The 26686-nt window shown below is 51.6% G+C and overlaps 2 protein-coding genes across 2 annotated transcripts in view; both read right to left on the reverse strand.

Annotated features, from left to right (window-relative positions):
* LOC116955986 (Wilms tumor protein 1-interacting protein-like) overlaps window positions 1–12323 on the reverse strand; it is a 34437-nt gene extending 22114 nt beyond the window's left edge. The window contains exons 1-2 of the mRNA XM_076053865.1: window positions 11201–12323; window positions 1713–3285 (exon numbers count right to left, since the gene is read on the reverse strand). Coding sequence (XP_075909980.1) covers window positions 1713–3270 — 1558 coding nt within the window. The 5' untranslated portion in view covers window positions 3271–3285; window positions 11201–12323. The remainder of the gene's footprint in view (window positions 1–1712; window positions 3286–11200) is intronic.
* Window positions 12324–26318: 13995 nt separating this feature from the next.
* The window catches only part of LOC116956011 (myosin-7-like), a 33313-nt gene continuing 32945 nt past the window's right edge, over window positions 26319–26686 (reverse strand). The window contains exon 42 of the mRNA XM_032977397.2: window positions 26319–26446. Within this exon, the coding sequence (XP_032833288.1) occupies window positions 26435–26446 (12 nt within the window). The 3' untranslated portion in view covers window positions 26319–26434. The remainder of the gene's footprint in view (window positions 26447–26686) is intronic.

Consider the following 26686-nt stretch of genomic DNA (forward strand, 5'->3'; position numbering starts at 1 on the left):
GAGGGATGCTGCCTATGACCCCAAGAACACCATCCCCACCATCAAACATGGAGGTGTAAACATTATGCTTTGGGGGTATTTTTCTGCTAAGGGGACAGAGCAACTACACCGCATCAAAAGGACGATGGACGGGGCCATGTACCGTCAAATCTTGGGTGAGAACCTCCTTCCCTCAGCCAGGGCATTGAAAATGGGTCGTGGATGGGTATTCCAGCATGACAATGACCCAAAACACACGGCCAAGGTAACAAAGGAGTGGCTCAAGAAGAAGCACATTAAGGTCCTGGAGTGGCCTAGCCAGTCTCCAGACCTTAATCCCAAAGAAAATCTGTGGAGGGAGCTGAAGGTTCGAGTTGCCAAACGTCAGCCTCGAAACCTTAATGACTTGGAGAAGATCTGTAAAGAGGAGTGGGACAAGAAACGTCTGACCTCTGTGGTTGCCAACAAGGCTTTTGCCACCAAGTACTAAGTCATGTTTTGCAGAGGGGTCAAATACTTATTTCCCTCGTTAAAATGCAAATCAATTTATAACATTTTTGGCATGCGTTTTTCTGGATTTTTGTTGTTATTCTGTCTCTCACTGTTCAAATAAACCTACCATTAAAATTATAGACTGATCATTTCTTTGTCAGTGGGCAAACGTACAAAATCAGCAGGGGATCAAATGCTTTTTTTCCCTCACTGTAGATGATGGCCACTCAACTGGAAGCTACATCGGAGTGCATACGCACCGTCCATTTCTGCCTCTCGGTATGATTCCCAGCATGCGCCTCTCCTTTGTACATTTATATATTTTCTATAAATCACGGCTGCTGAGCACGGACCACGGAAACGTCCAGCGGCCAGCAACAATCAGCACGATCGCCACAGTTGTAGCCGACGAGCGGTGAACACGTTTCAGGGATCGAGCGAGGCGAGTGTGGTGGGTGTGATGAGTGTGGTGGGTAGTGTGGTAAGTGAGCGGGTGGGTGGGTGGGAGCGGTGGCGCAACGGTTAGCGCTACGCTGCGCTACGATCCCGGCGACCCGCGCTCGATTCCCGCTCACGGCAAACACCGGTGACGATTATCTGAACCGGTCCTGGGTCTCCCCAAGGTCGACTCAGCCTCAAACGAGTACCTGGTGCGGTGTGTAAACATCGCCACTGGGGAGACAAAGGCGGTCGGGCGTGGTGCTGGCCACCCGCCCCCTCGTGTGCCGTGCCGGCATTCATAGGTGCTCGCTAACAGCACTTGCCCCAACAGTCTGTTAAAGGCTACACGGGGGATCTTTGTCTTGTGGGTGGGTGGGTGAGCGTGTGTTGTTGTTGTTACCTGCAGTGTGGTGGTTGAACACCCTGTGGATGAGACAAAACTAGTCCAGTAAACATGCCAACGTTGGCATGTGGTTGGCCCAACGTCGGCCCAACGTTGGCAGGTGGTTGGCCCAACGTTGGCCTAACGTCGGTCCAACGTTGATATGTGGTTGGCCCAACGTCGGTCCAACGTTAGCAGGTGGTTGGCCCAACGTTGGCCCAACGTCGGTCCAACGTTGGTATGTGGTTGGCCCAACGTCGATCCAACGTTGGTATGTGGTTGGCCCAACGTCGATCCAACGTTGGCAGGTGGTTGGCCCAACGTTTGTCCAACGTTGGCCCACATTCCATGTTTCCTAGGGCTCTGCTAGACCGAGACCTCAACGGAACGATTCCTTCCCGTCTCTCCCCCCACTCACCAAAGTACTCGGCCTTGCACCGCGTCTCCAGCTCCTGCTCCAACCTCAGCGTCAGTGCCTCCAGCTTCACCTCCGCGCTGCTGCAACCCCCACCACCACCACCACCACCTCCTCCACCACCACCACCTCCTCGAGCGTCTACATCATCGCTCCTCCTCCTCCCCTCCTCCTCCTCCACGTGCGCCCTCGACGGCCTTCGCCTCTCAGCGGCCGTGTCGAGCGCCAGGCACGGCAGGCGCGTGGACGTCTGGGCCGCGCTGGGGGCCGAGCGGACCGGCTGCAGTGGCCGGGCGGTGCCCAGAGGGGCCGGGTGGTGAGGTTGAGGGTGGGGAGCTTGAGGGTGGGGAGCTTGAGGGTGGGGAGCTTGAGGGTGGGGAGCTTGAGGGTGGTGAAGTTGAGGAGGAGGCAGGGCCACTCTCCCCGCTACTGCATCCCATGCCCGCGGTGCGTAGCTCTTAGCTGGCAGCGGCGGTGGCGGCTCCTCCTGCTGCTGCTGCTGATGATGATGCTGGTGATGATGATGCTGGTGATGCTGCTGATGCTGCTGCTGTTGATGATGCTGGTGATGCTGAAGCTGCTGCTGCTGCTGCTGCGCCAGCGGAGGAGTCCCGCGGTGCTGCTGCTGTTGCTGCTGCTGCACCAGCTGGTGCTTCTGCTGCAGGAGCAGCTGCTGGTGCAGCGGCTGAGCGAAGCTGCCGCTCTCGCGCGGGCTCGGCGTCATCTCGGCGTCCAGGCCGGCCCCGTAGCGGCTCTGCAACTGCTGCACCTGCTGCACGAGCTGCAGCTGCTGCTGCTGCTGCAGCTGCTGCTGCTGCTGCTGCTGCTCGGTGTAGCTGGAGCGAGGGCTCGCGAGTTGCGAGCAGGCGCTGCTCGCGAGCGAGGAGCGCGCGCTTGGGAAGCGTGTGTCGTAGCCCATGCTGATGCCGCTGGTGCGGTTGCTGCTGCTGCCGCCGCCGCCGCAGCCACCGCTGCTGCTGGTGACGCTGCCGCGGGGGCTGCCCAGAAGCGGCGGCGGAGGCGGCGGCGGCGGTGCCGGTTCGGACTCGTGCCCGGCGGGCGTGGGGCTCGGGTAGCCGCACTCGAGAGCCGGCGAAGGCAAGCCGCTGCCGGTGCTGCCGTAGCTGCGCCGCTGCTGGTGCTGCTGGTGGTGCTGGTGGTGCTGCTGCTGTTGGTGGTGCTGCTGGTGGTGCTGCTGCTGGTGCTGCTGCAGCTGTTGGTGGTGCTGCTGCTGGTGCTGCTGCTGGTGCTGCTGCAGCTGCTGCTGGTGCTGCTGGTGGTGCTGCTGGTGCTGCTGGTGGTGCTGCTGCAGCTGCTGGTGGTGCTGCTGCTGGTTCTGCTGCTGGACCAGTCTGGGAGCCGGCTCGCCGCCGTAGAGGCTGGGGGGGCGAGCGGTGCCCAGCACGGCGAAGGCGCAGAGGCTCGCCGGCTCCCCGGTGAAGCGGGCGACGTGGGCCGAGTGGCGCCGACCCCTGGGCCGCTCGGCCCGAGACGGCGCCGCAGCCGCTCCGCCCGGCGGGGCCCCGCACGGCGCCAGGGGCTCGCTCCGCACTCGCTCCATCGGAGAGCAGGGCTCCTGCCACCACCACCACCACCACAATCACACTGTGTTCAACCTTCACCACACTGTGTTCAACCACCACCACCACCACCACACTGTTCAACCACCATCACCACCACACTGTGTTCAACAACCACCACCACTATCACTGTGTTCAACCACCACCACCACCACCACACTGTTCAATCTTCACCACCACCACCACCACCACACTGTTCAACCACCATCACCACCACACTGTGTTCAACAACCACCACCACTATCACTGTGTTCAACCACCACCACCACCACCACACTGTTCAATATTCACCACCACCACCACTACCACACTGTGTTCAACCACCACCACCACACTGTGTTCAACCACTACCAACAACAACAACCACCATTCGCCACTAAGTGGCGGTGACGTCACCACGACGCTTGTGCCAGGCCATGTGCACCTTGAGGCCACGTGAAGTGTCGAATGCCCGCTTGCAGGAGGTCACGGGGCAGACCCAGGTGCCACGGGTCGACTGACTGAGATGACTGGCTGATGCACCACCTGTGCCCCCTACTGTGCCAACTTGTTGTGCCTTAGCCACCCGACGCTCTGCACGTTGTTGTGAGCGTCGCTCCTCCGCCCTCCCTTGTTAGAGGGCGACTGCCTCCAACTGCCCAGTAGCAGCGTCCTTCACGAGCCTCCTCCACAGAGGCCGATCTTGACACCGCTGCTACCGGTCATCGGCAAGTCCACTCAGCTCCACATCCTCCTGTACCACATCACTCCATCTTTTCTCTAGCCCGTGCCACGCCCGTTTAGCCCCCTCGATCCGACCGAACAAAAGCTGTTTAGGCATGCGGTGGCTTGGCTTGTGGGCTTTATGACCCAGCCAGCGCAGTCTTGCCTGCCGGAGGAGCTCACCGATGGGACTTTGTCCACATCTTTCAAGAATTTGTGAGCTCCTCACACAATCCAGCCTGGTTAAACCCAGGATGGATCGTAGGCAAGCCAGCCTAAATGTTTCTAACCGGCGAAGATGTTCCATTAGAGGGGTCCACGTTTCGCAAGCTTAGAGAAGGGAGGGAATGACTGTGGCCGAGAAGAAATGAAGCTTCGTGCAGAGTGATAGACCAGGTAGCTTCCACACAGCGTTACGCAACCGATGATAAGATAATGTCGCTCGACTGATTTGGAGTGAGACTTCTGCTGTTAAACCGGAGCCGGTGATGAGCACACTGCCAAGGTATGGGAAACTCTCCACTCTCTCCACAACTGCCCTATCACCAATTGGGAGTTGTGGGGGTGGAGTGTCCGATGGTACAAAATACCCAGGCAGGTGCTTAGTTTTGGTGGGGCTGATGGTAAGGCCCCCACCTCTTGATGGCAAGCTCCAGGTTCAGCATCAGCGCCTCCAACTCCTCCTCTGATTGAGCAGCAATTACCAGGTCATCGGCATACATAACGTGGTTGAGCAATAGGGAGCCATCCTTTGACTGCACCCGGGCATCGATCAGCCTCCCATTGTATCTGTACCAAATAGAAATTCCTCCAGTACAGCTATTGAAGGCTTCACGAACTACGTGGTCAAAATAGATGTTAAAAATTGTGGGAGCCAGAGGACATCCCTGTCGCACCACCACCACACTGTGTTAAACCACCATCACCACCACACCATGTTCAACCACCACCACCACCACCACCACCACAGTGTTCAACCACCACCAACCACACTGTTTTCAACCACCACCACCACCACCACGATGTGTTCAACCACCACCACCACCACACTGTGTTAAACCACCATCACCACCACAACATGTTCAACCACCACCACCACCACCACAGTGTTCAACCACCACCACCACCACCACACTGTGTTCAACCACCACCACCACACTTGTGTTCAACCACCACCACACTGTGTTCAACCAACACCACCACCACCACCACACTGTGTTCAACCACGACCACCACGATGTGTTCAACCACCATCACCACCACACTGTGTTCAACCAACACCACCACCACCACAATGTGTTCAACCACCACCACCACACTGTGTTCAACCAACACCACCACCACCACCATGATGTGTTCAACCACGACCACCACGATGTGTTCAACCACCACCACCACACTGTGTTCAACCACCACCACCACCACCACGATGTGTTCAACCACCACCACCACCACACTGTGTTAAACCACCATCACCACCACAACATGTTCAACCACCACCACCACCACCACAGTGTTCAACCACCACCAACCACACTGTGTTCAACCACCACCACCACCACCACGATGTGGTCAACCACCACCACCACGATGTGTTCAACCACCACCACCACACTTGTGTTCAACCACCACCACACTGTGTTCAACCAACACCACCACCACCACCATGATGTGTTCAACCACGACCACCACGATGTGTTCAACCACCACCACCACACTGTGTTCAACCAACACCACCACCACCACCACAATGTGTTCAACCACCACCACCACACTGTGTTTAACAACCGCCACCATCACCACACTGCAGGTCACAACGCTTTCTGCTTCCACTATGGGAGTCTCCCGCATCACTCAAGTTCATCCCTACGACCTCATCCCGAGGCGGCCGGGCGTGGTGCTGGACACCCCAACCCCCTCGTGTGCCGTGTTCCGGCCTTCACAGGTGCTGCTACTCGCTAACAGCACAAGCCCCAACAGTCTGTTACAGGCCACACGGGGGGATCATTGGCTTTGTATGTACGTTGAACTTATTTCGCACCGTACGTAGCCAACCGTGCTATTCGGAGGTGCGGGGGAAGGACAACAAAGCCGTTCAAAATAAATAGTTCTCTGTGTGAGTCTGTGGGGCTCTGTGTGAGTCTGTGGGTCTCTGTGTGAGTCTGTGGGTCTCTGTGTGAGTCTGTGGGTCTCTGTGTGAGTCTGTGGGTCTCTGTGTGAGTCTGTGCGTCTCTGTGTGAGTCTGTGGGTCTCTGTGTGAGTCTATGAGTCTCTGTGTGAGTCTATGGATATCTGTGAGTCTATGGGTCTCTGTGTGTGAGTCAATGGGTATCTGTGAGTCTATGGGTCTCTGTGTGAGTCTATGGGTCTCTGTGTGAGTCTGTGGGTCTCTGTGTGAGTCTATGGGTCTCTGTGTGAGTTTGTGGGTCTCTGTGTGAGTCTGTGGGTCTCTGTGTGAGTCTGTGGGTCTCTGTGTGAGTCTGTGGGTCTCTGTGTGAGTCTGTGGGTCTCTGTGTGAGTCTATGGGTCTCTGTGTGAGTCTATGGGTCTCTGTGTGAGTCTATGGGTCTCCGTGTGAGTCTATGGATATCTGTGAGTCTATGGGTCTCTGTGTGTGAGTCAATGGGTATCTGTGAGTCTATGGGTCTCTTTGTGAGTTTATGGGTCTCTGTGTGAGTCTATGGGCCTCTCTGTGAGTCTATAGGCCTCTGTGTGAGTCTATGGGCCTCTGTGTGAGCCTATGGGTCTCTGTGTGAGTCTGTGGGTCTCTGTGTGAGTCTGTGGGTCTCTGTGTGAGTCTGTGGGTCTCTGTGTGAGTCTGTGCGTCTCTGTGTGAGTCTGTGGGTCTCTGTGTGAGTCTATGAGTCTCTGTGTGAGTCTATGGATATCTGTGAGTCTATGGGTCTCTGTGTGTGAGTCAATGGGTATCTGTGAGTCTATGGGTCTCTGTGTGAGTCTATGGGTCTCTGTGTGAGTCTGTGGGTCTCTGTGTGAGTCTATGGGTCTCTGTGTGAGTTTGTGGGTCTCTGTGTGAGTCTGTGGGTCTCTGTGTGAGTCTGTGGGTCTCTGTGTGAGTCTGTGGGTCTCTGTGTGAGTCTGTGGGTCTCTGTGTGAGTCTATGGGTCTCTGTGTGAGTCTATGGGTCTCTGTGTGAGTCTATGGGTCTCTGTGTGAGTCTATGGGTCTCCGTGTGAGTCTATGGATATCTGTGAGTCTATGGGTCTCTGTGTGTGAGTCAATGGGTATCTGTGAGTCTATGGGTCTCTTTGTGAGTTTATGGGTCTCTGTGTGAGTCTATGGGCCTCTCTGTGAGTCTATAGGCCTCTGTGTGAGTCTATGGGCCTCTGTGTGAGCCTATGGGTCTCTGTGTGAGTCTATGGGTCTCTGTGGGAGTCTATGGATCTCTGTGTGAGTCTATTGGTCTCTGTGTGAGTCTATGGGTCTCTGTTTGAGTCTATGGGTTTCTATGTGAGTATATTAGTCTATGTGTGATTCTATGAGTCTCTGTGTGAGTCTATAGGTCTCTGTGTGAGTATTTGGGTCTCTATGTGAGTATATTAGTCTATGTGTGAGTCTATGAGTCTCTGTGTGAGTCTATGGGTCTCTGTGTGAGTCTATGGGTCTCTGTGTGAGTCTATGGGTCTCTGTGTGAATCTATGGGCCTTTGTGTGAGTCTGTGTGTGTCTATAGTGTGTGTGTATTGTGTGTGTCTATAGTGTGTGTGTGTCTATAGTGTGTGTCTATAGTGTGTGTATCTATAGTGTGTGTGTGTCTATAGTGTGTGTGTCTATAGTGTGTGTGTCTATAGTATGTGTCTATAGTGTGTGTGTGTCTATAGTGTGTGTCTATAGTGTGTGTGTGTCTAGAGTGTGTGTGTCTATAGTATGTGTCTATAGTGTGTGTGTGTCTATAGTGTGTGTCTAGAGTGTGTGTGGGTCTATGATGTGTGTGTCTATAGTGTGTGTGTCTAGAGTGTGTGTGTGTCTATAGTGTGTGTCTATAGTGTATGTCTAGAGTGTGTGTGTCTAGAGTGTGTGTGTCTATAGTGTGTGTGTGTCTATAATGTGTGTGTGTGTCTAGAGTGTGTGTGTGTCCATGGTGTGTGTGTCTACAGTGTGTGTGTCTATGGTGTGTGTGTGTCTACAGTGTGTGTCTATAGTGTATGTGTCTATAGTGTGTGTGTGTCTATGGTGTGTGTGTCTATAGTGTGTGTGTGTGTCTACAGTGTCTGTGTCTAGAGTGTATGTGTCTATAGTGTGTGTGTCTATGGTGTGTGTGTGTCTATTGTGTGTGTGTCTACAGTGTGTGTGTCTATAGTGTGTGTGTCTACAGTGTGTGTGTCTATAGTGTGTGTGTCTATGGTGTGTGTGTGTGTCTATGGTGTGTGTGTCTATAGTGTGTGTGTGTCTACAGTGTCTGTGTCTAGAGTGTATGTGTCTATAGTGTGTGTGTGTGTCTATGGTGTGTGTGTGTCTATAGTGTGTGTGTCTACAGTGTGTGTGTCTATAGTGTATGTGTCTATAGTGTGTGTGTGTCTATAGTGTGTGTGTCTATAGTGTGTGTGTCTATAGTGTATGTGTCTATAGTGTGTGTGTCTATGGTGTGTGTCTATAGTGTGTGTGTGTCTACAGTGTGTGTATGTCTACAGTGTGTGTGTGTCTATGGTGTGTGTGTGTCTATAGTGTGTGTCTCTATAGTGTGTGTGTGTGTGTCTATAGTGTGTGTGTCTATAGTGTTTGTGTCTATAGTGTGTGTGTTTATGGTGTGTGTCTATAGTGTGTGTGTCTATAGTGTATGTGTCTATAGTGTGTGTGTCTATAGTGTGTGTGTCTATAGTGTATGTGTCTATAGTGTGTGTGTCTATAGTGTGTGTGTCTATAGTGTATGTGTCTATAGTGTGTGTGTCTATGGTGTGTGTGTCTATAGTGTGTGTGTCTACAGTGTGTGTGTCTAGAGTGTAAGTGTCTATAGTGTGTGTGTCTATAGTGTGTGTCTAGAGTGTATGTCTATAGTGTGTGTGTTTATAGTGTGTGTGTCTATAGTGTATGTGTCTATAGTGTGTGTGTCTATAGTGTGTGTGTCTATAGTGTGTGTGTCTAGAGTGTATGTGTCTATAGTGTGTGTGTCTATAGTGTGTGTGTCTAGAGTGTATGTGTCTATAGTGTGTGTGTCTATAGTGTGTGTGTCTATAGTGTGTGTGTCTAGAGTGTATGTGTCTATAGTGTGTGTGTTTATAGTGTGTGTGTCTATAGTGTATGTGTCTATAGTGTGTGTGTCTATAGTGTGTGTGTCTATAGTGTGTGTGTCTATAGTGTGTGTGTTTATAGTGTGTGTGTCTATAGTGTATGTGTCTATAGTGTGTGTGTCTATAGTGTGTGTGTCTATAGTGTATGTGTCTATAGTGTATGTGTCTATAGTGTGTGTGTGTCTACAGTGTGTGTCTATAGTGTGTGTGTGTCTACAGTGTGTGCGTCTACAGTGTGTGTGTGTGTGTCTATAGTGTGTGTGTCTAGAGTGTATGTCTATAGTGTGTGTGTCTATGGTGTGTGTGTGTCTATAGTGTGTGTGTCTAGAGTGTGTGTGTGTCTAGAGTGTGTGTGTCTATAGTGTGTGTGTGTCTATAGTGTGTGTGTGTCTATGGTGTGTGTGTCTATAGTGTGTGTGTCTATGGTGTGTGTGTCTATAGTGTGTGTCTATAGTGTGTGTGTGTCTATAGTGTGTGTGTGTCTATGGTGTGTGTGTGTCTATAGTGTGTGTCTATAGTGTGTGTGTGTCTATGGTGTGTGTGTCTATGGTGTGTGTGTGTCTATAGTGTTTGTGTCTATAGTGTATGTGTCTATAGTGTGTGTGTGTCTATGGTGTGTGTGTGTGTCTATAGTGTGTGTGTCTATAGTGTATGTGTCTATAGTGTGTGTCTATGGTGTGTGTGTCTATAGTGTGTGTGTCTACAGTGTGTGTATGTCTACAGTGTGTGTGTCTATGGTGTGTGTGTGTGTCTATAGTGTGTGTCTCTATAGTGTGTGTGTTTATAGTGTTTGTCTATGGTGGGTGTCTATAGTGTGTGTCTATAGTGTGTGTGTGTGTCTATGGTGTGTGTGTCTATAGTGTGTGTGTCTACAGTGTCTGTGTCTAGAGTGTATGTGTCTATAGTGTGTGTGTGTCTATAGTGTGTGTCTATAGTGTGTGTGTCTATGGTGTGTGTGTCTATAGTGTGTGTGTGTCTATAATGTGTGTGTGTGTCTATGGTGTGTGTGTCTATAGTGTGTGTCTCTATAGTGTGTGTGTGTCTATGGTGTGTGTGTCTATAGTGTGTGTGTGTCTATAGTGTGTGTGTGTCTATGGTGTGTGTGTCTATAGTGTGTGTCTCTATAGTGTGTGTGTGTGTGTCTATGGTGTGTATGTGTCTATAGTGTATGTGTCTATAGTGTGTGTGTCTACAGTGTGTGTGTCTAGAGTGTATGTGTCTATAGTGTGTGTGTGTCTATAGTGTGTGTGTCTACAGTGTGTGTCTACATCAGTTGCCCTTACTCTTTGCTTGCAGCCTTCCCCCCCCCTTTGGTTCTCAAGCACAAACACGTACAATATGAATAAACACACGCAGGGCTTCATGAAACAAAGTCAGTTGTAGCTAGCGTGCGCGTGCTTAATTTGTCTTCACATTATTCACCTTCTAAATAAAAACAACGACCTGGCCACGTCTCGCTACCCCACCAGAAAGGGCATCCCGTACCCCCAGGGAGTGCGGCGTGCACCCCCAGGTTAAGAAGAACCATTGCATTAGACCCATCCAACGTGGACTGGACCGCGACACGCGTTCTAAGCAATAGTGGGGGGGGAGTGAAGGATGAATGGATCTCTGAATGAAGGACCGTGTTACGGGTGGATCGAGACATGAAGGTGGCATCCAGGAACACGGGTTTGCGCGTATGGGCGAATCAAGGAATGGACGGATGGAATGATGAACAGTAGCGCAAATTGATGTTCATTTATATTTGGCGGATGGATGGATTGAGAGTTGTGTGAATTGGTGGATAGATAGATAGATGGGCGAGCGGATGCATGGACAGTTGTGTGAATGGGTGGATAGATAGAAAGATGGGTTCAGTGGATGGATGGATTCAGAGTTCGCGTGAATGGATGGACAGATAGATGGGCGAGTGCATGGATGGATATGTTATGGGATGATAGCTGGGTGGATGATGAATCTACCTCGAGTCGTCCGCCCTTGGGTCCCTTCCTTGCGCCCTTCCCTCCGTGGTTCACCAACCACGGCTGCCACCAGCGCTCCTCCTAACAGCGTCCTCCGCCACAGTTCGTTACATCCTCTGGCCAGACGCAACGTTCCCTCCTCCTCCTCCACCTCCTTCTCCACCTCCTCCTCCTCTACCTCCACCTCCTCGCGCGGCGAAGTCTTCCTCCCAGTGATGTCGCCGCCGTTGTTGTACTCCGAGTTGCGAGTTTGTGGCGATTCGATCAAAACGCGGCGATGCGTTCCCACACCGTCTCCGCATCTCTCCATCCGTCTCTCTCCATCTCTCTCGCGCTCGCTTCTGCCTCGGTCTTAATACAACACTGCCCCCCTCCCTCCCTCTCTCACTCTCTTACCCGTCTCGTTCACACACCACACACACACACACTCTTACATTCTACCCTCCCTCCCACTCGGTCTACGCACTCTCTATCTCTCACTCTCTCTCACTCTCTCTCCCACTCTCTCCCACACTCACTCCCACTCTCTCGCACACTCTCACGCCCACACTCTCTCTCTCTCACTCTCTCTCTCCCACTCTGACTCTCTCCCACTCTCTCCCACACTCTCTCTCCCACACTCTATCCCACTCTCTCCCACACACTCTCTCTCCCACTCTCTCCCACACTCACTCTCTCCCACACGCTCTCACTCTCACGCCCACACTCTCTCCCACTCTCTCGCACTCTCTCCCACACTCTCTCTCTCTCTTTCTCCCACACTCTCCCACACTCACTCTCACGCCCACACTCTCTCCCACTCTCTCGCACTCTCTCCCACACTCACTCCCACTCTCACTCTCTCCCACACACTCTCTCGCACTCTCTCCCACACTCACTCTCTCCCACAATCTCCGTGCTTCCAATGTTCAGGGGCCTGCTCAAGGCGCGGCTTCGGCTGGAGCACGCCACGTACCACACACGTGCCGGTGATGTGCAGCGCGTCTTCCTCGAACGCTGGGGAGCCGGACAAGCCCTCTGTACCAATGTGGACGGCACCCCACCTCGTGTTCACCTTCTGAAGCGCTCGCTCATCACCGTGGTGCGCGCGATGACCACCACCACACCACCACGTGACTTTTCTTTCGTGTTATGCGCGGCGCATTTAGCGCCACACCACGTGGATTTATAGCGGGTGTTTAATTTGTGTTGCTGGTGAATTTGTGTATTTCGTATCGGAATCGCCTCCAGTGCTGTTGCTGCTGGCGGAAATAAAAGTTATTTAAAAGTCAAAAGTCACCCTGTGTCTGACTCTCTCACACTCTCTCCCTGTGACTCACTCTCACACACTTTCCCTGTGTCTCACACACTCTCACACACTCTCCCTGTATCTCACACACTCACACACTCTCGCTGTGTCTCTCTCTCAGACACTCTCCCTGTATCGCACTCTCTCTCACACACTCTCCCTGTATCTCACTCTCTCACACACACTCTCCCTGTATCTCACACACTCTCCCTTCCTCGCCCTGTGTCTCACTCTCACACACTCTCCCTGTATCTCACTCTCTCTCACACACTCTCCCTGTATCTCACACACTCTCCCTTCCTCGCCCTGTGTCTCACTCTCTCTCACACACTCTCCCTGTGTCTCACTCTCTCTCACACACTCTCCCTGTGTCTCACACACTCTCCCTGTGTCTCACACACTCTCCCTTCTTCTGCCTGTGTCTCACTCGCTCTCACACACTCTCCCTGTACCTCACACACTCTCACACACTCTACCTGTGTCTCAACAACAACAACCGCCATTCGCCACTAAGTGGAGGTGACGTCACCACGACGCTTGTGCCAGGCCATGTGCACCTTGAGGCCACGTGAAGTGTCGAACGCCCGCTGGCAGGTCACAGGGCAGACCCAGGTGCCACGGGTCGACTGACTGAGATGACTGGCTGATGCACCACCTGTGTCCCCTACTGTGCCAATCTGATGTGCTTTAGCCACCCGGCGCTCCGCTCGTTGTTGTGAGCGTCGCTCCTCCGCCCTCCGTTGTTGTTGGAGGGCGACTGCCTCCAACTGCCCAGTAGCGTCCTTCACGAGCCTCCTCCACAGAGGCCGATCTTGACACCGCTGGTACCAGTCAGCGGCAAGTCCACTCAGCTCCACGTCCTCCTGTACCACGTCATTCCATCTCTTCTCTAGCCCTTGCCGCGCCCGTTTAGCCCCCTCGATCCAGCCGAACAAAAACTGTTTCGGCATGCGGTGGCTGGGCATGCGGGCTACATGACCCAGCCAACGCAGCCTTGCCTGCCGGAGGAGCTCACCGATGGGACCGTGCCCAGATCTTTCAAGGATTTGTGAGCTCACATAATCCAGCCTGGTTAAACCCAGGATGGATCGTAGGCAGGCCAGCCTAAATGTTTCTAACCGGCGAAGATGTTGCATTAGGGGGGTCCACGTTTCGCAAGCGTAGAGAAGTGAGGGAATGACCGTGGCCGAGAAGACCTGAAGCTTAGTGCGGAGCGACAGACCAGGTAGCTTCCACACAGCGTTACGCAACCGATGAAAAGATATTGCCGCTCGACTGATTCGGAGTGAGACCTCTGCTGTTAAACTGGAGCCGGTCATAAGCACACTGCCCAGGTATGGGAAACTCTCCACTCTCTCCACAACTGCCCCATCACCGATTGGGAGTTGTGGGGGTGGAGTGTCCGATGGTACAAAATACCCAGGCAGGTGCTTAGTTTTAGTGGGGCTGATGGCAAGGCCCCATCTCTTAGTGGCACGCTCCAGTCTCAGCAGCAGCGTCTCCAACTCCTCCTCTGAATGAGCAGCTATTACCAAATCATCGGCATACATAAAGTGGTTGAGCAATAGGGAGCCATCCCTTGACCGCACCCGGGCATCGATCAGCCTCCCATTATATCTGTACCAAATGGAGATTTTCCCGGTACAGCTATTGAAGGCTTCACGAACTACGTGGTCAAAATAGATGTTAAATAATGTGGGAGCCAGAGGACATCCCTGTCACACCCCAAGGTGAACAGGAAATGGCTCTGACTCCCGGCCACGTAGTTTTGCCCGGGCCCGCTCACCATCATGAAGGTCCTTAATGATCGTGAGCAGAGGGTCAGGGACTCCAAAAGCACGAAGAACAACCCAGAGCCCAGGCCTACTGATGGTATCATAGGCCTTGACCAGTCAATAAAGCAGAGATGTAGGTCTTGTTGGAATTCCCTACACCTCTGCTGTAGCAGACGGACAGAAAATATGGCATCTGTGCAGGACCGCCCTTTCCTGAAACCGCATTGGGGCTCCGCAAGCCTCTCCTCAGCGTGCCTGGCAAGGCGATGTTGAATAATCCTTGCCAGGACCTTTCCCGGCACACTGAGGAGTGAGATGCCCGTGTAGTTGTTAGTCTCCCTGTGTCTCACACACTCTCGCTTCTTCTCCCTGTATCTCTCTCTCTCACACACTCTCCCTGTGTCTCACACACTCTCACACACTCTCCCTGTGTCTCACACTCTCCCTGTGTCTCACACACTCTCACTCACTCTCCCTGTGCCTCACACTCTCCCTGTGTCTCACACACTCTCACACACTCTCCCTGTATCTCACTCTCTCTCACACACTCTCCCTTCCTCTCCCTGTATCTCACACGCTCTCCCTGTGTCTCACACACTCTCCCTGTATCTCACACACTCTCCCTGTATCTCACACACTCTCACACACTCTCCCTGTATCTCACTCTCTCTCACACACTCTCCCTTCCTCTCCCTGTATCTCACACACTCTCTCGTTTTCTACCTCTACGTGGGTTCCCAAAACACACGCACGCGGACTCTAACTTATTTGGCAATGCCTCTAAAACGCACGCTCGCTCGCTCGCTCTTCCCCTGGCTCTCTCTATCTCACACACCACACTTTTTTTTTGTTTTTGCGATCAGAGGAAACAAGAAGATGCTCGGTGTAGTCGGCACTTTGCTTCGTTCATCATTTCTGTTTTTTTAATGCTTTGCTTTAAGTAACCCCCCTCCCCCCCTTTTTAAATTAAAGATTTAACAAAAAATGTCTCCCTCTGCTCTCCTTACTCTCTCTCGTTTTTTTTGCACAATGGCCCGTCCACGCGGCGGAGTGATTCTAAATATCTCACTCAAGTTGAATGAACAAACCCCCCCCCCCCCAACGTTCGTATGTACACACACACACGCACGTGTGTGTACGCGAAGACAAAGATCCCCCGTGTAGCCTTAATCAGACTATCGGGGCAAGTGCTGTTAGCGAGTAGCAGCACCTATGCAGGTCAGCACGGCACACGAAGGGGTGGGTGGCCATCACCACGCCCGGCCGCCTTTGTCTCCCCAGTGGCGAAACGCCGAACCCGTTCACGCATTCCGCCACCGAATGGTAGCTCACCGGATGTATTGCACGCCCATGGACACGTGGACGGGCGTCTCTACAGCAAGCAAGCCGGCGGGACTCGCGAATATCGTCTTGCCGATGATGCTGTTGAAGACGCAACCGCCGATTATGATGATTGCACCGGACATGCTGCTTCTGCTCATTGCGCATTATTTGTTGCGTCCAGGGTGCTGTGTGTGTTCATCGAGGTGCATGGCTGGGTGAGCGAACGGGGGAATTGCCCTCCCGTCACCACGCTTGCGAAACGCGGAGCCATTTAAATTAACATCCTGCGCCGGTTTCAATCATTCAGGTTGGTCTGCCTGCGGAGGTCCGTCCTGGGTTCAACCAGACTGGATCGTGTGAGGAGCTCACGGACCCCTTGAACGATATGCACGCAGGTCCATCAGTGAGCTGTCATCGGTGAGCTCCTCCGGCAGGCGAGGCTGCGTTGGCTGGGCCATGGGGCCCGCGTGCCCAGCCATCCACCGAATGCCCAGGCAGCTTCTGTTTGGTCGGATCGAGCGGGGGCTAAACGGGCGCAACACGGGCTGGCTGGAGAAGCGATGGAGCGGAGTTGAGTGGACTTGCCGATGAGCGGTACCAGTGGTGGTGTCAAGATCGGCCTCTGTGGAGGAGGAGGAGGCTCGTGAAGGACGCTGCTGCTCCTGGGCGTTTGGGAGGCAGTCGTCATCCAGCAACAGCGGAGGGTTGGAGGAGCGACGCTAACAACAACGAGCGGAGCGCCGGGCGGATAAACACAAGTTGTGACAGTAGGGAGCACATGTGGCGCATCTGCTGGTCATCTCAGTCAGTCGACCTGGGTCTGTCCCGTGACCTCATGTCAGCAGCGAGCCTTCGACAGTTCACGTGATAGCCTCAAGCTGCACCTAGCCTGGCACACGCGTTATGGTGACGTCACCGCCACTGAGTGTCGAACGGCGATTGTTGTTGTTGTAAAGTAAATAACGGGGTCATTGAATCCGCAGGCGGTGATCGGATCTGTGACTGAATTAGCGGGCGAGAGAGTCGTTTTGATTGGTGCGTGGGTGAGTTTGAATGGTGCGTGGGTGAGTTTGAATGGTGAGTGGGTGAGTTTGAATGGTGAGTGGGTGAGTTTGAATGGTGAGTGGGTGAGTTTGAATGGTAAGTGGGTGAGTTTAAATGGTGCGTGGGTGAGTTTGAATGGTGAGTGGGTGAGTTTGAATGGTGAGTGGGTGAGTTTTAATGGTGCGTGGGGGAGTTTGATTGGTGACTGGGTGAGTTTGAATGGTGAGTGGGTGAGTTTGAATGGTGCGTGGGTGAGTTTGAATGGTGAGTGGGTGAGTTTTAATGGTGCGTGGGGGAGTTTGATTGGTGACTGGGTGAGTTTGAATGGTGATTGGGTGAGTTTGAATGGTGAGTGGGTGAGTTTGAATGGTGAGTGGGTGAGTTTTAATGGTGCGGGGGGAGTTTGATTGGTGACTGGGTGAGTTTGAATGGTGAGTGGGTGAGTTTGAATGGTGCGTGGGTGAGTTTGAATGGTGAGTGGGTGAGTTTGAATGGTGAGTGGGTGAGTTTTAATGGTGCGTGGGGGAGTTTGATTGGTGACTGGGTGAGTTTGAATGGTGAGTGGATGAGTTTGAATGGTGAGTGGGTGAGTTTGAATGGTGAGTGGGTGAGTTTTAATGGTGCGTGGGTGAGTTTGAATGGCGAGTGGGTGAGTTTGAATGGTGAGTGGGTGAGTTTGAATGGTGAGTGGGTGAGTTTGAATGGTGCGTGGGTGAGTTTGAGTGGTGCGTGAGTGAGCTTGAATGGTGCGTGAGTGAGTTTGAATGGTGAGTGGGTGAGTTTGAATGGTGCGTGGGTGAGTTTGAGTGGTGCGTGAGTGAGCTTGAATGGTGAGTGGGTGAGTTTGAATGGTGCGTGGGTGATTTTGATTGATGAGTGGGTGGCAGAGTGAGTAAGGTGATTGAATGGGTGAGGAGATGAGTGAGTTAGTTCTTGAATAGGTGAATGCGATAATTGGTGAGTGGGTAATGTGGGCGATTGAATGAGTGAGCGAGCGGGTAAATGGGTCAGTGGGTCAATCGGTGAGCCATTCAATTGGCGAATGGATTGGTGAGTTGGTGAGTGCGATGGCAAATTGAACGTCGAGGCGTGAACGATTGACGAATTAAAGTGTGAGTGGGTGAGTGCTCTGGTGAGTGAGCCCGTGGGTGAAGTGGGTTGTTGAGTGCGTCATTTAACGAGTGAGAAAGTGAGCGACTGTTACGCGTGAACACGTTTCAGGGATAGAGCGAGGTGAGTGTGGTGAGTGAGCGAGGTGAGTGTGGTGAGTGAGCGAGGTGAGTGTGGTGAGTGTGGTGAGTGAGCGAGGTGAGTGTGGCGAGTGAGCGAGGTGAGTGTGGTGAGTGAGCGAGGTGAGTGTGGTGAGTGAGCGAGGTGAGTGTGGTGAGTGAGCGAGGTGAGTGTGGTGAGTGAGCGAGGTGAGCGAGGTGAGTGTGGTGAGTGTGGCGAGTGAGCGAGGTGAGCGAGGTGAGTGTGGTGAGTGAGCGAGGTGAGTGTGGTGAGTGAGCGAGGTGAGTGTGGCGAGTGAGCGAGGTGAGTGTGGTGAGTGAGCGAGGTGAGTGTGGTGAGTGAGCGAGGTGAGTGTGGTGAGTGAGCGAGGTGAGTGTGGTGAGTGTGGTGAGTGAGCGAGGTGAGTGTGGTGAGTGAGCGAGGTGAGTGTGGCGAGTGAGCGAGGTGAGTGTGGTGAGTGAGCGAGGTGAGTGTGGTGAGTGTGGTGAGCGAGGTGAGTGTGGTGAGTGAGCGAGGTGAGTGTGGTGAGTGTGGTGAGCGAGGTGAGTGTGGCGAGTGAGCGAGGTGAGTGTGGTGAGTGAGCGAGGTGAGTGTGGCGAGTGAGCGAGGTGAGTGTGGTGAGTGAGCGAGGTGAGTGTGGCGAGTGAGCGAGGTGAGCGAGGTGAGTGTGGTGAGCGAGGTGAGTGTGGTGAGTGAGCGAGGTGAGTGTGGCGAGTGAGCGAGGCGAGTGTGGTGAGTGTGGCGAGTGAGCGAGGTGAGTGTGGCGAGTGAGCGAGGTGAGTGTGGTGAGTGAGCGAGGTGAGTGTGGTGATTGGGTGGGAGCGGTGGCACTGCGAACCCTGCGATCCGAGTTCGATTCCCACTCACGGCCAACCAAAGGTGACGGTCATCTGAACCGGTCCTGGGCTCCCCCTAGGTCGGCTCAGCCTCAAACGAGTACCCGGTGCGGTGCGTAGTAAACAACGCCGCTGGGGAGACAAAGGCGGCCGGGCGTGGTGCTGGCCACCCACCCCCTCGTGTCCCGGTGCCCAGCCTGCATAGGTGCTACTCGCGAACAGCACTTGCCCCAACAGTCTGTGAAGGCTACACGGGGGATCTTTGTGGGTGGGGGTGGAGAGAGCGGTGGGGGGGAGGTCAGGGTTGGAACTATTTCGCCGAGGAATGCGCGGAGGCGTACGGGCTCTCTGCGCGGCGGTGATGCGGCATTCAGGAATGCGCGCTCAGTCCGCACGGGTGAGGGCTACTGTACGGGAGGCTGAGGAGGTGGAGGATGGGGTGAGGAGGTGAAGAGGTGGTGGAGGATGGGGTGAAGAGGCTGTGGAGGATGGGGTGAGGAGGTGGAGGATGGGGAAAAGAGGTGGAGGGTGAAGAGGTGGTGGAGGATGGGGTGAAGAGGCTGTGGAGGATGGGATGAGGAGGTGGAGGATGGGGAAAAGATATGGAGGGTGAAGAGGTGGTGGAGGATGGGGAAAAGAGGTGGAGGGTGAAGAGGTGGTGGAGGATGGGGTGAGGAGGTGGAGGATGGGGAAAAGAAGTGGAGGGTGAAGAGGTGGAGGATGTGGGTGAAGAGGTGAATGATAGAGTGATGAGGTGGAGGATGTGGGTGAGGAGGTGGATGATGGGGCAAGGATGTGGAGGATGGTGTGAGGAGGTGGAGGATGGGGTGAGGAGGTGGTGGATGGTAGGGTGAGGAGGTGGAGGATGGGGTGAGGAGGTGGCGCAGGGTGAGCGATTTCGCGGTGAGGAATTCTCACTTTGTTGAAACTTAATAAAAACGTTATTCATGGATCAAGTTCACACCGTTTGTTAGCTTCTGTGCGCTCCTGGCCGCTGGGCGTGTGGGCGCCCCTTTGCTCTGTCGCCGGGGTTTGAAAGTAAATAAATACAACAAATGAAGAATACAAAACATTGTCATTCTCTTAAAGTCTAAGAGCCGTCCCTTCACCGCTCGTGTCTGTAGTTGGGGGCCGTCCATAAATTACGTCACGGGATTTTGGAGGATTTTTGACCCCCCTCCCCCTCGTCACACGGCGTCACAAAAAGTCAGACCCCCCCCCTCAAATATGACGTCACAAAGCTCTGCCCCCCCCTCCTCCAAAATAAAATAAAACATGCTTAAAATCGTATTCTTGGTTCTTTCGATTGCAACACAAGCAATCATCATCAGGTGTGAAAACCACAGCAAATCGAAACGTCGTGAGAATTTTATTGTTTTATTTTTATTATTTTATTGTTTGCCTTCTACGTGACCTTACCGAAAGATCCAAGAATGTGAATCCCTGCAGTCACGAAAGCTTTAAATCGAAATGTATGCTATTGTCATTGTAGTAGTGCGTATTTAATGTGGCGCTGCGCTCTGATGTTGAAGGAGAAAACATTAAAAAGTCTAATTAAGTAGAACGTGTTGTCTATATTTATTTAAAGTTGCGCATTTTGATGTGACGTCACATTTCTCAAACCCCCTCTCCCCCCTCGGCACACATCGTCACAAATGTCTGACCCCCCCCTCCCCCCCCTAGGTGCGTGACGTCATTTATGGACGGCCCCTTGAGCGATCACAAGTGTCGGCACAGCGGTGAGAGAGGAACACGGACTGACTTGGTCTTACTCTTTGGTTTTATTCGGTAAAGTCACGTAGATAAAACAAATTAAAGAAAATAATTAAATCTACGTGACTTTACCGAATAAAACCACAGAGTATGAATCCTTGCAGTCACGAAAGATTCAAATCTAGAATTGACTTGGTCTTGCCATCCACAAGGTCACCAGTTTCATCTCCCAGGGTCAGCAGTTGCAAAATAATGAGCAAATCTCTCTCTTTTTTAACACCCCTTCTTTCGGTAAAGTCACGTAGAAGGGAAACAAAAAAATAATAAAAATATAAAACAATAATGTACGGTATATATGACATACTGTGTCAACCCATATGGTTTACCCCGTATTCTTGTACGTGGAAGTTGAGTTTTCAGGTCAATATGGCAATACGGGCAATTTCTGTTTGTGTCTATTCGTGTTTCTCTCTTGTGATGGGACTTTGTAGGATGAACGTTGAGATTTATAAGGGGCACGGGGTGATCACTAAAGGTCTGAATTGGTCTGTAGTAAGGTAGGGCACTGATACGGGATTTACAGGTATGTAGTGGTGAGTGTACTAGTGGTGAGTGTACTAGTGATGAGTATAGTGATGAGTGTACTAGTGATGAGTATAGTGATGAGTGTACTAGTGATGAGTGTACTAGTGGTGTGTGTACTAGTGGTGAATGTACTAGTGATGAGTGTACTAGTGGTGAGTGTACTAGTGGTGAGTGTACTAGTGGTGAGTGTACTAGTGATGAGTGTACTAGTATTGAGTGTACTAGTGGTGAGTGTACTAGTGGTGAGTGTACCAGTGGTGATTGTCTATTTGTGTTTCTCTCTTGTGATGGGACTTTGTAGGATGAACGCTGAGATTTATAAGGGGCACGGGGTGACCACAAAAGGGTCTGAATTGGTCCTGCTAAGGGGTTTGACAGGGATGTTATGCTATAGCTGCTCAACCCGAGCTATACATACTCTGATAGTGCATTGTCTTTGTACTGTTCGCCTTGTGTCACCGCCCAGACCTCCCACTTTCACCTTTTATGAATGAAGGGTGAGTTTGTCATTAATTTATTTAGGAAAATGGGACTTTTAGGCCCCATTTGTAATTTTGATTTCGTAATTTTGAATTTAAAGTTCTAAAATAAACAAAAACCCTCCAGTTTACACACAGATTTGAATCACTACGTTTTGATAAATTAACAAATAATTTGACTACATTTTTGTTGCCGTAATGTTTCAAACAGTAAATTTGCATGCAAACATCGAAACAAATATGAATACTGTCATGGCAACGCGCGCCACGTGCGGGGAACAACGACGTCACGCGATGACATTTGGCGGGAAAAGTGGGCGAGCGACGTCACTTCTGGCGACGGTTGGGACCGTTCGACGGCTAAAAACCTCGGCGGGATTTTGTAAATACCGTATTTAGTATTAAATCAAATATAAAATAAGAAACGCATCGCCTTGTACGAGTATACTTCGTCTTTAGTGTCAAACTTAAAACCAAACATTTCCCCTCAGAAAAATACGTGTAAAAAAAAACAAACGGAGATGCACGTCGACAGTGGAGACGGAGCGCTTGCGGCAAAATGCCATAGCCTCGATGGAGTTTGATCCTTCACAAAGAGAGGTGGTGATGTCGCCTTCGTGGTGGTGGTGGAGGTGGGGGGGGTAGGCCTTCCTCCAGCAGTGGATAGATCGTGGCCGATGAGGATAACGATGGTCATGGTGGTGGTGGTGGTAGCCTTTAACCCCCCCTCCACCACCTCCCCTCAGAAGTAAACATTTGTAAAACGGGTTCAGAATGTCCCGCAACTATTTTTTTTGTCGCATTCCAAGCTAAGAGCGGATTGGTATTTGTGCCAAATTGTCAGTTCTCTAAACCATTCGACAGCTTAGCCACGATTTTACACCAGTCCCTCACGACACTATTGTAGATAGCGGGGGAAAAAAAACGTAAGATGCCTTTGAACCCTTCATAATCTTTTCCAAATGTTCGGTTTAGGATAGCCCCGAAATGCCGGTGTTTTTAATAGAGATTTATTTATTTATACGCGGAGAGAAATAATTAAGTGCTTTGTTTATGTTTAGATTAATTGGTCCCGCGAAGAGGAAGGAGCCCCCTACCCCCATTTCCCCGTCGCCTATTCAGAATCTTAACACCACCAGACCAGTGGTTCATTGCATTTATGGCTTTATTTTTTGGTGATTTCGAAAACGTTTTTTTTGGTTTGGACATGTTTGTTTTGTTGTAGTACGGAGTTAGACTGATGGCCTTAATCTAAAGTTGTCTTGTGGTTGTTGTTGTTGTTTGACTTTGACTCCCACGGATTTTTCGCACACAGCGTTGGTGGTGTACACGGTGCTTTTTTACAGGAATATTTGGATGTTTTTTTCCTGTTTTGCACAGTTACACATAGTCACTTTAAGATGTTTTTTTGTTCGTGTTTTTGTTTTTTGTTGCGGTTGCACCCGATTCAAGAGCCGAATGGCTCACAGGGCTATACCAAAATAAATTAAACTGAAAAAAAACTAAAAAACCTTTTACTGCAGCCTTTGGGTTCTCGGTTGTAAAAAAAAAAATTGACAATGTTAATAAGTACATAGGGGCTCGATGAAACAAAGTAAGTTGTAACGTACTTAATTCGTGTTGTCGATTATTTAACTTATAACAAAAAAAATCTGGCCGTGTCTCGCTACCCCCCGCCCCCCCCCCAGGTTAAGAACAACTGCACTAGAGGAATCCGATGAGCTATAAAGCTCTTTTTCTCACACATCTCAACAGGAGTGTACAGGCGGTGCAACTGCGCCGGAGACAGCTCGGAGGGATCCATGCCGCCGGCTATCAAGTGAAAGGGGGGGGGGCCCATTTAATTTCTTCTACCAGGACCCATGCCAACCACGCTACACCACGTATGTATGGCAGTGTTATTCACTAATTTTCAGAGAGAGGGGGTGGACGGGGGTGGGGGGGGGGGCACTTTCGCCAATGAGACATCATCAGTGCGAGGGCCGCCACGCTTGAAACCATTTGGGGGTTGACAGCATGACGGGTGTCGTTTTCAACGTTTGTGTATTGTCGATGGCCGCACCTCAGGGGCCGCATTAAAGGCCACCAGGGTCCCCCAGTGGCCCGCGGGCCTTGCAATGAAGACTCGTTTGGGATGTTGCCAACCGTGCTAATTTTAGGTGCAGGGGAAGGAGGACAACAGACGGACAACAAGCCAAACACAAAATGCAGTTCTAAAGACATGAGTTCTCGATCTAGAAATGTAAAAGTGCATAGCTCTAGTGGCTTCAAAAGAGACCCATAGACTCTCATAAAGATCCTCCCATAAGACAAATAACCCCCCCCCCCCCCGTATAGCCTCAACATACTATTGGGACAAGTGCTTACTCTTTGGTTCTTTCGGTGAAGTCACGTGACTTTACCGAAAGAACCACGAAAGCTTCAAATCAAGATTGGGATAATTGCTGTTAGCAGCACCAATGAAGGGTCGGCATGGCACACGAGCGGTTGGGTGGCCACAATCGAACTCTGGTCGCCGTGTTCGTATTGCAGGTCGCTCACCGCTGCCCTACCGCTCCCCACGAAGAGGGCAGACCCCACGGACTCACAGAGTCCCCCCACACAGACACTCATGAAGATCCCGTACACCCACGTAGACCCACAGACTCACGCAAGAGACCCATAGACTCGCATGTAATGTACTGTAGACTCAAACGACTTGCATGAAACTTATGGACAACTGACACGGAACCTATACGCACCTCCGATTAGCGCGGTTGGCTACGTACGATGCGAAAGAAGTTCAACATAGGAACCAGTGGCATAGATTTAAAAGTGCGCAGGCGGTGGAACTGCGCCCGGGACCCCCCCCCCCCCCCCATAAGCCAGAGGGGCCCAGGCACGGGCTACGAAGAAGGGTGGAGGAATTACACAGGGGACCCCATTCATTACGTGCACCACGGCCCATGCCAACCACGCTACGCCACCGACGAGACCCCGGGAAGGGCGGGCCCCCTTGTCTTGAGCAGAACCCCCGTTTTGGGAAGTTGGCGGGCGGGATCCGGATGGGCGTGGGGCGAGGAGAGCAGACGGAGTCGGGGTGAGGGGGATGAGGTGAGGGGAAGGGATGGGCGCACAGTGAGGGATGGAGGCGCCTCGTAATGAGTGAGACGAGGCACAGCAGCGGCATGAGGAGGAGTGCGAGCGCTAACAAAAAAAAGAAGGATCAGGAGTAGCAGCAGTAGTAGCGGCGGAACGAATGGACGCAGTTATCAGCATCAGGAATAAGCGAAGCAGTTGTAGCAGCCGGAGTGGGGAGAGAAGTGGTGATTGACTCATGTTCAGCGTTTGATCTGTCAATTTAATGTGGACAGGACGAGAATGATATATTCATGAAGAGGAGATGTTGAAAGGATGATGATGTGATGACGATGAGGAGGAGTTTATAGAGAGATGATGATGGTGATGATGAGGTGAAGGGGGGGGGGGGCAAGACGCAGAGGCGGCTGTGATTACATCTGGCGTCACAAACATTCCTTCTCGTAATGACTCGTGACGAGAGGCTCTCGCGGGGAGGAGGAGGGTGGTGGTGGGGTATGGGGTGAGGGCTACGAGGTGGGGCTAATACGTGAGTGTGACCGCTATGGGGAGGGTATGACATATAAAAATGCTCCTTATTTTGTCAGGAAAAAAAAAACCTCAACCGAGTCTCACGACCCTTTTTATTAAAGAGGGTTCCTGCTATATTGATGTTTTTGCATATGGGGGGTGTGACTTTCTCGTGCATCGTATAATATCATTTGTAGCTCCACACCGAGGCTGTGGGGTTCAGGCTGTCCCACACGAATTTGAAGCCTCGGGAGAAGATTATCAGTTTTGTTTTACAATGACGAGTGCCCCACTGATGACTCTGTAATGAAAGTTGTAATCGGCAGTGTGGCGTGGGTCGCATCTGGGTGGCGCCTGAGGCTAGGGATATAGGTTCTCGGTTCGAACCCCGAGGCGTCCCTGGTCGGTACTGCGGGGGGTATTTACATTATGAGACCTCCTTTGCCAGTAATAAGATATAGTAATAGGTTTTACCCTTTTAACTGGCACAAAAACTGACACCTTTTTTGTGCCAGTTAAAAGGGTAAAACCTATTACTATACCGCGGGGGGTGTTTTGAAAACGTACGTTGCCTTCTTCACAGTGGACGTTATAGATCCCACGACGCTATTCTAAGAAGAGTCAATCGTGTGTGTTGGTGTTATTTGCATGCCAACAAAAAAAATACCTCCAAACTACCGTGTTGGGAAAATTTATGGCAACATTGCCCCTTACTCCGAAACTACTGCAGACTATTTGTGTCAAACATAGCACCTTTGTGATAGCCGTGTGCTATAAGAATAGCATGAATACCACATGTATTGACTTGATTTAGGAGTTCAACGAAGATACAAATTGTCCCATAATCCGACGACATCCTAGACTCATGTCAGCCTTCACTGCTCTGTATGAACGTAGCCTGGTACAGGGAATGCGGTCATGTTACCACCGCTCATACGCTTTGTGTGTATCCATCATTGTGCATGTGTTTGTTTATATATCGTGGATCATTAAGCATACGTATCAATGTGTGTGTTGTGGGAGTGGCGGGTGCAACGTGTAAACACCAACACTGGGGAGACAAAGACGGCCGGGAATGATGTTGGCCACACACGATCCTCTCCTGTGCCGTGCCGGCATTCATAGGTGCTCGCTAACAGTACTTGCCCCAAAAGGCCGTGTTCGGTTACTTTATCAGGGATATCCTTGTGTATGTGTGTGCAGAATCGTGTGCAGAGTGTGCCCTCTGCTGACCACAAAACAGACACGAGTCGAGGATTGTTGCCGCACTTGCCGTATACTATTTATTGACATATTATATGTGCAACAAAGAGATTCTTTACGGTAAGGGTTACGCATGTTTGGCGCGTTACGAGGGTGTCTGTGAGGTAGCTTTACTCTTCCTTCTGCAGGGCACACAGACACACACAATGACATGCAAGTTAAATACACAGACATGGACACACAGAGGGTTATACTGATTTAAAGCTTTCGTGACTGCAGGGATTCATATTCTTGGTTCTTTCGGTAAAGTCACAACGTAGAAGAGAAATAATAAAAAAAATACGATAAAAGTCTCACGACGTTTCGATTGCCGCCACTTTTTTCAAATTTTCTTGCTGTGGTTTTCACACCTGATGATGAAT

Source organism: Petromyzon marinus, chromosome 63 (genome assembly GCF_048934315.1).
Source record: "Petromyzon marinus isolate PM22_M1 ecotype Great Lakes invasive population chromosome 63, UKy_Petmar_22M1.pri1.0, whole genome shotgun sequence".
In the NCBI taxonomy this organism is placed as follows: domain Eukaryota; kingdom Metazoa; phylum Chordata; class Hyperoartia; order Petromyzontiformes; family Petromyzontidae; genus Petromyzon; species Petromyzon marinus.